We start from the raw sequence: 12,177 nt of genomic DNA, 5'->3' as shown, positions 1-12,177 counted from the left end.
CTTCGTGCATCTTCAACATTATTGCTGCTTCTGAGTAGTATTTATCCATTGAGCCTTGTTTCCCAGTTTATCCTTCTTGGCTCCTGCCCATGAGGAAAGCGAGAGAGGACACTTGGATCAAGTGGGGACGGTGTGAATTAGCGATTTGACTTCTTTGACCCCGGCTAGGCCCCGGCTAGGCCCCTCTCGCAAATGAGAAAGGAGGAATTTCAAGCACTGCTCCAGCTTTCAGTTCAGCAATTACGAGCGGCAAAAATGTACTGTAGACTCCTCGTCCTCGAGCAGCATCGGAGAATCTTCAGTGAGCTTGTGACTGCCCCTGGTGACTGAACTCAACGTTACGAGTATGGAGCTGGCCCAAGCTCATTTGCGGAATTCTCATCCCAGCGGTGCCGGCGTACCGAGTGGTAGTATACTCAGGGCGTATGGGCTCGCTTCGGTCTTCTGTGCGAGCAATATGACTCTCTGTCCCCTTTGAGAAATTTTTGTCTTCCACGCCCCGCACTCTCCGCCCTCAAAATTCGGGAGAAAGAAGGCTTTTCCGCAAGTCCCACCGGCTCTCTTCGCATCGATGACAAACCTGGATGGATGAAGGGAAGCGCCCGTAAATCTCGTTTCGGGCTTCTGAGTCACTCGTCGCCTTGTCTCTGCTTGCCTCCTTAAGAATTGGAGCTCTGACGGTGGGAAGCTTCTCTCCAATATACGTTCCAACGTCTCTATCATTTGCGTTTGTTGTATTGTTGCTTACTGCAATCGATACTGTCATCAGTTCCATGTTGGTAGTGTCTTGTTCATCCCATATCGCTGGATCGACGTTGTATTTTGTCTGAGCGTCGCGCCAATCGAATACCCTAAAACGTTTGTCGAGGCTACCCAACTCTTATTCACATTTTGGGCAATGGCGGTAGAGGAATCCGATGTCGGCCAACCGGGCGATTCAGCATCTATAAACGAGAAACCCAATACTGCCAGGCCGGTAGAGGACAGTTCAAGCGACGATGCTAGGTCGTTGAGAAATTCACCGGAGGACGTGGAGTCAGGGATTGATCGAAGTCAGGACAAGGATCTGACGAGAACCGCGACGAACATGAGCCATGTTGGTGCTTTCGCAGCTAGGACCTTGTCAATTGTCCGCACCAGAGAATCGGGAAAAGATATCGGCCCTCCTCCGGACGGTGGTTTTCTTGCCTGGTCCCAGGTAGCACTGGCACATTTTGTCATCTTCAACACCTGGGGATATATCAACAGTTTTGGCGTCTTCCAGACGTATTATACTGAGAGCTTGGGACGGTCTCCATCAGATATTTCCTGGGTTGGGAGCATCCAGATCTTTCTGCTTTTCTTTATTGGCACGTTCTCGGGTCGGGCAACCGATGCTGGCTATTTCAAGGTCATTCTGACAACCGGCGCAGTGCTGGAAGTGTTCTGCATTTTCATGACTTCTCTGTGCACCAAATACTGGCAATTGTTTCTCGCTCAGGGGGTAGGGCAAGGCATTGGATGCGGTCTGATGTTTTGTCCCACCATTGCGTTAACGCCCACGTACTTTAGCAAGAACCGATCTGTTGCCATTGGAATCGTGGCCTCAGGATCTGCAACTGGAGGACTTGTTTTCCCTGCTGTTGTGATGCGTCTACTGCCGCAGATTGGATATGGATGGACGATGCGGACATTGGGTTTCATATCACTAGCGACCCTGACGCCCTGCTTGATTTTCCTCCGACAACGGCTGCCGCCGCGCAAAAATGGACCTCTCGTTGAATGGGCCGCTTTCAAAGAATCATCCTACTCATTCTTCGCTATCGGCATGTTTCTCAACTTTTGGGGACTATACATCGGCTTTTTCTATATCGGAAGCTTCAGCCGCGAAATCATTGGTGTATCGACGGAGACATCGATCCATGTCCTTTTACTCATGAATGGTATCGGCCTCTTAGGTCGTGTCATTCCGAACTCCATGGCAGATCTGTATACTGGCCCGCTGAACATGTTGATCCCATTCAGCTTCGCTACAGGCCTTATTGCCTTCTGTTGGGCGGGTGTGCACAACATTAGCGGGGTGTACGGCTTTGCCGCCTTCTACGGTCTTGCAGCAGCTGGAATCCAGTCTCTCTTCCCGGCGACTTTGAGCACCCTCACAACCGACCTCAAAAAGATGGGGGCGCGAATGGGAATGATTATGAGCGTAGTGGGAGTTGCGGCCCTGATTGGGTCTCCTATTGCCGGGGCGCTGGTCCAGCGAGGAGACGGAGATTACTTGTACGCTCAAATGTTCATGGGCACTGTGATTATTGCCGGGACACTCAACTTGATTGCGGCTCGGACCGCTAAGTTGAGAGGGTTTGTTTGGAAGAGAGCGTAAAAAAAAGAAAAAAAATTCCTCAAATTTCATTTCCTATATACTATAATTATAATTTGTTGAAGCATCCCTTGTCATCGCAGACTCACCTATAAGAAGGCGTGAATAAATAAACGGAAAGATTTCCCCGCCTCGAGCCCTGGGGTTGACCTTGACACCGCCGAACCGCTTTTCACAAGCCAACTCTTGACTCAGGCACTGGAGTCTTATTTTCTTTCCTTTTTATCGCGCTGTTTTACACATAGATCTTCTTGAACTAACCAACGAAAGCCTCAGCTCCGTTGGGTTAGACCAAGTGCCACGAAAAAACCAGGCAAGATTCCCCCACTTCCTTTGCCCCTCCACGCAGCCGCCCAAGACGAGGATGGTAGATGGACACATGCTCAACTCCGCTTATGCCTGATATGAAAGAAGCTAACTTTGCACTCTGTAGTCTCAACCAAGCTTTAGATTACATGGGACTTTTCTGCCTCTAGTTTATGCCGAGTCGAGATCGCTCTGCACTTCGAATACACACCCACACATACGTAACAATATAGTATTAGAAGATGGCGCCCCGTGGTCGTGGAGGAAAATTTTCTAAGCCAAGCCGGGGAGGTGTGTTCTCTTTTCTCTTTGCACTCATATAGGCATCGAAACAAGAATCAGCTAACGACCTCGCGTACTTAGGTGGAAAACACTTCAGCCGAGACATCCAGACCGTCGACAAAGATGGGAACCCCGTTAGCATGTGGCGCGTATGTTTCCTCATTTTCCGCCCACGCAACAGCAAGCCAACTTGATAAAACAACTAACAGGACAACACAGGATCCGGCCGATGACCCCGAGTCCTCTTCCGAAGAAGAAGAATCCTTCACAGAAGAGTCGGACGAGTCCTCCGCGGAAGCCGGACCAAGCACTAGCACGCCCAAATTACCCAGTGACGACCCAGCTCAAGGGCATCCCGAACTGACGCGCGAAGAACGCCGTGCTCTCGCAAAGGAAAAGAAAGCCGCTGGTGCAGCGCGTAGAGCCCAGGGTCCTGCACAACCCGGCGACCTCCCGCCTAGCGACTCCGAGTCCGAGACACAACCCACCAATAATACCCGAAGTAACGGCACCAAAGGGAAAAATAAGGCAGTGACTGGAGCGGAAGACTCCAGCGACGATGACGATGGCCTTGCCCTCCCTGCTAACCCGAACTATACTTCTAAACCCAAGAAAACAGAAGGTGAGGAAGGTGGGGAGAGCCAGCTTTCACGCCGGGAACGTGAAGCCATTGAAGCACAGCAGGCGCGGGAGCGATACATGAAGCTCCATGCGGAGGGGAAGACAGACGAAGCCAGGGCGGATTTAGCGCGGTTAGCGATTGTGAAGGAAAGAAGGGAGGCGGAGCGGTTGAGGAAGGAGGCCGAGAAGGAGGAGAAGGCAGAGATTGCAAGGCAGAGGGCGGAGGAGAGGGAGAGAAAGTTAACTAAAGGGGGTGGGCCGAAGAAGAAGGGAGGAAAGAAATAGAAATGTCTAATATCTGGCTGCTAGGATTGGGCTCAACTGTGTTTTCTTTTTCCCTTTTTGCTGAATGTGGACAAGAGGACGATATTATGACATGCTAGATATTGATTAAGAAAGAAAGATACAAATCTCTTTTGCTCACGAAACGAAGATCCACATGACGAATGCGACTAATATCGGAAACAGATATAACTATACCATGCACCTGCTGTAACCTGCTGAAGTAGAAACAAATAAGGCATAGCAAAATATAAACAGGAATCTCATGCACCAGCGCCAGCCCACTTTGCAACACGAAACTATGTACGTATCTAAACACCAACTAGAGGCCTCTTCGGCTATACACCCCAGAACAACCCCTCCACGCTCCGTCCCTGCATCACCACACCCCACCCGGCAATAAGACTAACAAGCCACAAAACCGCAAAGACCAGAATTGGTAGCAAAAGTAGCTCCGTGTTATGTAAGAATGGAAGCGCATTATAGCCGAGGAAGGTAATATACGTATAATACGTAAGCGCAGAGAGGTAGAGGGTATTTCCTAGGAAAGTGGCGAGGAAGTTGCTTGGGCTACGTGTGAGGAGCGGAAGCAGTAGGAATTGCACGACGTAGAGGTGTAGGTAGAGCGGGAAAAATGCGCGGTTCGAGACCTGTTTGTTTTGCAGACTTGTTAGCCTTCTCGTCTCGGTTCTGCTTCTAAGTTGACGTGTGTATGAGTTGGTTGTCGAGACTGAGTTCAGAAAACGCACATCAAAACAATACCCGAACTCCAATTGATCCTTTTCACCAGGCTGTGTGAACAGACCCTGCGCCGCACCGCGCCGCCGTCCGCGGATGCGTAGGCCTGTTATTGATGTTGCGGCGCCGTTGGGACCGAAGAGGCGGCCAATGGCGAAATAGCCAATCGTTGAGACGAAGAGGGAAGACCCTATGAAGTGGATAAAGATAAACAGGAAGGAGAGACGAATGATAGACCCGAAGGACGGGGCGTATGCGAGACCCCAAGCGAGGGCTGTGAGAAGGAGGAAGAAGGATAGGAGATATGCGAACGACGGGTCGGGTCGGTGCCATGTGTTTTTTGTTTCTATAACAAGGTTTAGTGAAGGTTACAAGCGAATTTGAGCCAGGACAAGGCGTACGTTTCTATGAAAAGTTGTTTGTTAGCAGAGCGCATTCGAGAGGGCATCATTAAAAAAGCAGGGAAGATGGACGTACATGGTAGTATATTGACTTAAAGACCTTCTTTGGCGCTATTAGTAGGGATGTCATCTCCCAGATGGCCATCTCGAAGTCCATCTGGGGAAACTTAAACATTCTAAGTTAGGCAGCGTTTAGTAGGATACCTTCTGGTGTCTCGGGTGCAGTGGTACCTTTTGAAGAAACGCGGCATTCGTATAGTCGACCCGCGGTTTGCGGGTAAGCCGCCAAAGTTGGGAGAGCTGCCATGTTGACGGGGGGCGGATATGTGGGGGTTCATCTCGTGTCCACCTTGCCTAGAATGTGAGAAGAGGTGAAGGTTTCATGCACAGCGAGACAACAATTGGGGATAGTAACGATAGACAGGCGAAAGTTGATTGATTGTCTGTTGTCAGAGATGGGTTATGTCATCCGCCAGTTGGTGTTTCGGGTTATTGTATTCCCGATCTACCCATACATAAAGCGTGCATAAAATATGTACAAGCTTTGCCCTCATATGCGAGTCAAATTGAGTGATCAAGCAGCGAAAACAATGATACCATTACTTCGAAATTGTCCCAACTCTCAAGAGGCCAGTCGGAAGTATTGCCTCATGGATAACCCTTAGGTGTTCATTTTCTGCATGCTGGTAGTTCTATGTGATCTCTCATGTTTCGATTACCTCCGCTCCGTCTTATGGAGTACTTGGGCGAAAGGGTCTGTCCATTTGATTTAAAGTTGGAAAACTCTCCTAATACTACTAGCCATGCTGATGGGAGGATCCAGTACCTGATAGACCTTGGTCGCGGCCGATTGACGTGCCAAAGTCGTGGTCGACGAAGGACTCGTACAAAGTATTTTGACGGAGCAGACGACACATCAATCCTCAAGAAAGGCAAAAGCACCCTCAGAGTGGATAGCGATAAGACACGTCAATAATAACTCTGGGTGATCCTGGCGAGAATCAAATCCGTCATGTTCAATTCAGTTGGTACGAATATTTGGTTTCAAGTCCCCAAGACTCAACATTTCAAGGAGCAGGCAGTAGGCACCATGGATTCAGCTTCATAATTTATTCCATGCAAATTCCCTGGTGAAACAACCGAGAACCTCCTGCGTAGGCTTGCAGATTCTCGAACACTGAACGCCAGACGATGCTTTGCTCCAACTGTCCAGCGCCTTTGCCCCTGACCGTTGGGAGTCTAGGCCGCAGTTGGTCTAGTCGTGCCAGCTGGTTCAGACTTCAGACGCTAAGAGGGACTATCGTCTGTAGTTGCATTGGATTCTCCCAGAATTCATATTACTTCTTTTGGTCCACCCAACTCCCATCGTCCTCCACTCTCTCCACCACCATCACTGTTGTCATTCCGATCGCTCATTTCTCTCGTTTACACGTCTCTCTCCTTGACCTCTTGAGCCCTGGCAGTCAGAGAAAGGCGCCTGTTCCTGACGGAACCACGCCCCCGTGGCACATCCACCGCCGTCCCTGGTTCCTTGCCGACTTTAATTACACCCTTCCCTTGGTTCGCGTTTCCCTTGCCAGCCGCCACTTTCCTTTTCATCAGCTACTGACCGTTGAGAAAGCACAGGATAATACAAGAAAAAGCGACAGACCGTTTAATTTGATTCAACATCGTCCACGTTCCGCCCTTGGTCGCAGCCCTCGAGCGTCAATCTACCCCTTACGTATTACACTGCAGTGCACCGTGGACCTCCCCTCTTACCCCCTCACGCCATGTGCAGGTGATACAGGGAGCGCGCCCTTAGATTGTGCTTTTAAAACACCCGCTTGGCTTTTTACCAGGGTATGATTGAGCCCAATCCCTGAATATTGCATAATTTCTTAAGACTCGATTCTGGTGTTAGGACCCTGGAAACTGCAACTTTCGGCCTGCATTCAATGCCGAAGCCATTTGAAGCGTAACACTTGTTAGCCATGAGTCGATCAATGCGATCGGGCAGTGTTCGCGGGATGTCTCAACACCCCGATTCAGACTCCGTTTCTCCTCCCCGAACTCCTCCGGGACCTTCTAGCTACAGGATCAAGAAAGGCCGCCACCCGCGACCATCCGTCCGCGAGACTTTCCTCGATGATTACAATGATAATGCGAACGATAGTTATGACTCTGCCGATGAGCGGGATCCTCATGACTTATCATTGTCCCCGCAGCACGCCGCCCGCACCTCAATTGTCGACAACATGCTTCTTTCGCTAGATCAATTCTCGTCAGGGACCTCGGTGTTGGATGACTACCGCTTATTCAATTCCGCTTTCGAATCACCGAGGTATACTCGAGCATCCCAGGACTCAATGGCGCAGCGTCGGTATCGAGGTCATACCTTTTCGTCTTCGTTCTCTTCAGATGTGGATCACGGATATGAAGACGGTGCTGGTCGGTATGCGACTCAACACTCGAGGGAACGTCGGAGTAATAGCAGCTCAAACCATCGCACTGGTGTGAGGAGGTTCGAGAGCACTAGGAGCCGGGACTCTCACGGGCAGACATTTGACTACCGAACCAGTGCCACCGCACCTGGGACTCGCGCGGGAAGGAAAAGTAGCAAGGGAAGCACATCTTCCAACTTAGATTTCGGCCCTACCTTCTCGGGACGTCAAATTGAGCCAACTTGTGAGAGACGATCAGCCAGTTTTGATCTCGGGACAAGGAAACCCCTAATGGCCTTTCCAGGTTCATCTTCGGACTACGACCCAATGGCGTATGATGGTATGGATGCAGCACCCACTCCCAGCGTTCCCGCTGGTCCAAGGAAACACCAGCCGCCGCCTCAAGAACTTGGCGGAACTCTAAAGACCCAGTCCTCGCGTACGCAAGTAGTATCGCGAAGGAACAGCGTTAAATCATCGCGGACCACTCAATCGCGGAAACATCGACCCGAGAATCTCGGCACGGCAGCAATGATATCTCAAGACCGTGATTTCGCTCTTATGGCTGGCTCTGACCTCGAGCCTCCGCCCGATATATCGGCATCTCTCGACCCACCGGCGCCGAGTCCAACGATCTCATTCAATAAACCGACGTTCCCAGCTCCCCCGGAACCTACACCGGTCAAGGAACGTCCCGGATTCTTTCGCCGTGTTTTCGGATCCTCCAAAAGTCCTGGTGCTATATCGTCTGAAGGTGGTCCATCCGATTGCCCACCTTCTAAGGAGCCCGAGTCCAAGGATACGAATGCAGCTAGCCTCAAGCCCCGGAAACAAGTCCAGAAGACCACTTCAAGCAGTACTCATGTCCCGCGTGAAGGAGCGCAGGTGGTGAACAAGAAATCGTCTTTCTTCCGCCGGCGAAAGAAGTCGGTGACGGAGAATGTACCTCCTCCAATTGTCCTTCCCCAGAATCTGGGCAACAAGGCGACGACAGTAATGAAACCCGAACCTAGCCCAGTCAGCAGTTTGAGAAAGGTTATGAATCCATATCTCGCTGAGGCCAACCCTAATAACAGCACCCCTGCAGTGGATTACTCCACGGAATCTTCAGATTGGAGTACTGCGGCCAATGACCCAGACAATAAGAAACCAGACAATATGCAGAGCCGCAGGGACAGGGGCAACTCTCTAAGCATTCACAATGGGCCAAAAGCTAAATACAGTCTCTACCCTGCGAGTTCGGTCGGTAACGCACATGATACATCTTTTCTAGGGACTAGCAGCGGCGATGAAGATCCTCTTGTCAAAGCAAATGAATCGGAAGCCACACCGCCAGTCCCACCACGCTCCTCTCTTAGACGTGCGAAGGATGACGAGTCGGAAAGCAGTGACGCGAAGTCTGTGGAGACAAGTCAGTTGGCTGATATATCCACTGACAAACTAACAACATTGGAAAATCTGCGCCCGACCTCGCTATCTCCTGTCGCAGAGCGATCGTCCCTTAAATCTGGGGTTCCCGCTATTGAAACCCCGGACGATGAATCAGGTCCAACTCCTACCAAAGAGTTGAAGGACAAGGACATGTTTGACGCGACTATTTGGAACGATGACTCTGATACGCCTAGCAAATTGTCCACACCAATTGTCGGCAAGGATTCTCCCCATGCCTCGGTCTCCGATATTTCCAATTACCATACCGCAGCCAATACACCTATTGTCCCGCAAGGCTCTGAGTGGAAGTCTACTGAAGGCAACGCCGAACCCTCGGAGAATACGTTCGAAGAAACAGATAGCAGTGAAGAGAAACAACAAGCGCGGAGGCTGTACGATGGGCAGGATGAGTTTGTCGGAAATGAACCAGCTGCTGCTTGGCTTGGTGGTCCAGACCGTGCTAAGGTTAGAGCGGTTTATATGGAGCTGTTTGACTGGTCCAACATGAATATCCTCGCAGCGCTTCGCGGTTTGTGCCTCCGCTTAATGTTGAAAGGGGAGACCCAGCAAGTTGATCGTGTTTTGGATGCATTTTCTACCCGGTGGTGCCAATGCAATCCTCGTCACGGTTTTAAGGCGGCAGGTGAGTTGACTTCTTGTTTTACTCCTTCACGTACGTTTGGAATGTCAACTGCTAACGTAAGCCAGATGTCGTTCATACCATTTGTTATTCACTACTGCTATTAAATACCGATTTACATCTTGCGGATATCGAACAAAAGATGACTAAAGCCCAATTTGTCCGCAATACGATGCCTACAATTCAACGGGTTGCGCTTGATGCTGCCCCAGACGAGTTCGGCAGCAAAGCAAGTGCTTCGAATGTAGACCCAGGCCTTCCGTCTTCTCGATCTGCAACGTTTCCCACAGACCAGACAGAACCCAACATGGCGAGTACTGACAAGCCTGATAAACCCGCTAACGCTTCCGGGAAATTGGTAAACCGTTTGTCTCGCACGGATTTGGCAGGTAAAATGGCAAACGATGCTGAGTACGAGATTGGCCCGCTTGTCAATAATCCATTTTATGGGACAATGAAGGCCTGGGAACAGCAAGTTGAAATGGTCCTCCGAGATTTTTACTCCTCGATCCATAAACAAAGTCTTCCACTGCTCGGTGCTCAACCAGAGAAGGACGTGCCCCGGACAGCGTCAAGCACGATGCTTGGTCCAAACCCGCAAGGTCTTCGCAGAAGCCCTAGTACTGTCAGCAAGAGTGGCTCCGATGTCTTTCCGCGGGGTCGTTCTGCTGACTCTCGCTTTGGTACCGCACGGTGGTCTTCCAAACCTCGTTCACGAGCGAGGTTGTATCCTCCTTCTACTCTCGGATCCAGCCGAACAAGCTTAGATGATCAATCGTCCCTGTGGAGTCCGTCTGGGTCCAGTACTTGGAGCAAGTACTCTCTAGGGAAGCTGACGTCGGCGTCGGTTGACTCATTTGGATCAGGCTATCCACATGCAGACTACCAACAGTCTATCGGATTCGCGAACGCGCTTAGCCAGGCGATTATCCGCGAGGACTCTGCGAATTCGATCGCTAGCACTGAGGATCCGGAACGAACTGGTCAGCTTCTTGAAGATGAGACACTGGAGCTCGCTGGAGCTCCGTGGGCTAAAGAAGGAAGCCTAAAGCACAAGCACCATTTGGACTCGGTTGATAAGCGTGCGAAGGAGCGTAATTGGAATGAATGTTTTGCCGTTATTCAGCAAGGTTGGATGCGCTTGTTCTCCTTCAATGCATCCAAGTCGCTTAGGCAAAAAGCCAAGCAACGTCATCCCGGTGGCGTTGTAGTGGGTGGAGGCAACTGGACTGAGAATGCCGAAGAAACATGGAAGTTTCTCTTACGCCAATCCATTGCCAGCGCGCTCCCACCTCCGGGTTACTCGAAGTCTCGGCCACATGTCTGGGCGTTGAGTCTCCCAACTGGAGCGGTGCACCTTTTCCAAGCGGGCACACCAGAAATTGTGCGAGAATTCGTTTCTAGCGCCAATTATTGGAGCGCAAGACTGTCCAAGGAGCCTCTCATCGGTGGAATCAGTAACATCGAATATGGATGGAGTGACGCCATTATCAACAGTGCGTTGATCAATTCTGATTCCAACAGAACTCCTCCGTCTTCATCTGCACCAAGACCTAGCATACAAAGCTCCATCAGAAGTTCCATCGACCAGCAGGTTGTCCGACCCAAGTTACCTGCAGATCGTGTAAATATCAGCGATTGGAGTCCGCCTCAACAAAGTATGGTGGCATCCAATTTTACAGAAGCAGACCAGTTGAAATCTTTGCAGACATACGTCAAAAACGTTGAGGACGAACTGCAACGACACAACGAGCTTCGACCTGCCATGGTTCTTGCTTTCACACCGCGGCATCCGAATGCGGCAAAAGCCATGACCAACTGGGAACGCAAGTCATCGTATTTACTGCGGGAAATTGTGAAATTCCGCACTTATATTGATTCCCTTCAGAACGCAATTGACGCGAAAAATAAGATATTCGCTGGGCGTGAAGATGAAGACAAACGTTCCGAGTCGTGATTTCTCTTTTCCATGCCTTGCTCTTAATTTTCTTCGCTTTTTCGTGAGAACTACATAAGGCACGATTTTTGTATTATACCCTTCGAGAACCGTATCTCGATCATGCCATGTACAGCTGTACATTCAAAAGATCGGGACACTCTTACTTTATGATTCTGGGCATTTTATCCCAAGCTGATTTCCTCATCTTTGCTTTGTGTCTTGGTTGGAGGCTTTGACGATATTATGTGGATAAGAGGAATGATCGGTTGATTCTGATGTAGATGAGATAACTCAGTATTGTATAGATATACCTAAATAAGTATATCCAATAATCCTTCCTTTTGTGCAGTAGACTTGTCAACTCGACCAGTCTTCCAATCGAGCAGTCGTGGAGCTGTTTCTGTAGGTGAAGTAATCACGTACCGTGGCTCAACCAGGCTGATTTCATGGTTCAATTCCTCAACAACAAACATCCTTAAATCGCCCGCCTCTTGTTCTGTTTTCATCTTATCCACTGCACGCCAACAATATCTTCTTTGACAACTCGTCGCCAGTAAGACAATTATTAGCTTGATTGCTGCAGTTTACTCGTTAGCCTTCAGAAAAGCGCGAGGTACTAGGCACTAAGTGGGTAAGACGAGGCGACGTCTCTCTCCACGGCCATCGATTAACATTCGGCATTTTAGAATAACTGGGAGAATGTGGAGAAATTAGAAACAGCATGGGATCTCAGGCTAACTGTTTGGGGACTAGAT

General features: G+C 50.0%; 4 protein-coding genes across 4 annotated transcripts; 3 read left to right on the top strand and 1 right to left on the bottom strand.

Annotated features, from left to right (window-relative positions):
* Nucleotides 1-898: 898 nt before the first annotated feature.
* ASPSYDRAFT_30123 (putative MFS monocarboxylate transporter) lies at nucleotides 899-2,362 on the top strand (the record flags this gene model as incomplete). Its single annotated transcript, XM_040844739.1, has 1 exon — nucleotides 899-2,362. One exon carries the CDS (start codon nucleotides 899-901, stop codon nucleotides 2,360-2,362), a length of 1,464 nt encoding a protein of 487 aa, XP_040705449.1.
* Nucleotides 2,363-2,599: 237 nt separating this feature from the next.
* Nucleotides 2,600-3,853, top strand: ASPSYDRAFT_131169 (PDGFA associated 1 family protein; the record flags this gene model as incomplete). The annotated part of the gene is made up of 3 exons (XM_040840578.1): nucleotides 2,600-2,956; nucleotides 3,029-3,096; nucleotides 3,167-3,853. Exons 1-3 carry the CDS (start codon nucleotides 2,908-2,910, stop codon nucleotides 3,851-3,853), a joined length of 804 nt encoding a protein of 267 aa, XP_040705448.1. The 5' UTR covers nucleotides 2,600-2,907.
* Nucleotides 3,854-4,188: 335 nt separating this feature from the next.
* On the bottom strand, nucleotides 4,189-5,296 carry ASPSYDRAFT_88177 (unc-50 family protein; the record flags this gene model as incomplete). The annotated part of the gene is made up of 3 exons (XM_040851976.1): nucleotides 4,189-4,500; nucleotides 4,600-4,934; nucleotides 5,194-5,296. The coding sequence occupies 3 exons, from the start codon at nucleotides 5,294-5,296 to the stop codon at nucleotides 4,189-4,191; spliced, it is 750 nt and encodes a 249-aa protein (XP_040705447.1).
* A 1,595-nt stretch (nucleotides 5,297-6,891) lies between these two features.
* Nucleotides 6,892-11,799, top strand: ASPSYDRAFT_43552 (Sec7 domain protein). Its single transcript, XM_040846684.1, has 2 exons — nucleotides 6,892-9,486; nucleotides 9,552-11,799. The coding sequence occupies exons 1-2, from the start codon at nucleotides 6,963-6,965 to the stop codon at nucleotides 11,438-11,440; spliced, it is 4,413 nt and encodes a 1,470-aa protein (XP_040705446.1). The 5' UTR covers nucleotides 6,892-6,962; the 3' UTR covers nucleotides 11,441-11,799.
* Nucleotides 11,800-12,177: the final 378 nt, after the last annotated feature.

The sequence above is a fragment of the Aspergillus sydowii genome (genome assembly GCF_001890705.1).
Source record: "Aspergillus sydowii CBS 593.65 unplaced genomic scaffold ASPSYscaffold_3, whole genome shotgun sequence".
In the NCBI taxonomy this organism is placed as follows: Eukaryota; Fungi; Ascomycota; class Eurotiomycetes; order Eurotiales; family Aspergillaceae; genus Aspergillus; species Aspergillus sydowii.
The sequence above is the reverse complement of the archived record's forward strand: the minus strand, read 5'-3'. Positions and strand labels throughout refer to the sequence as shown.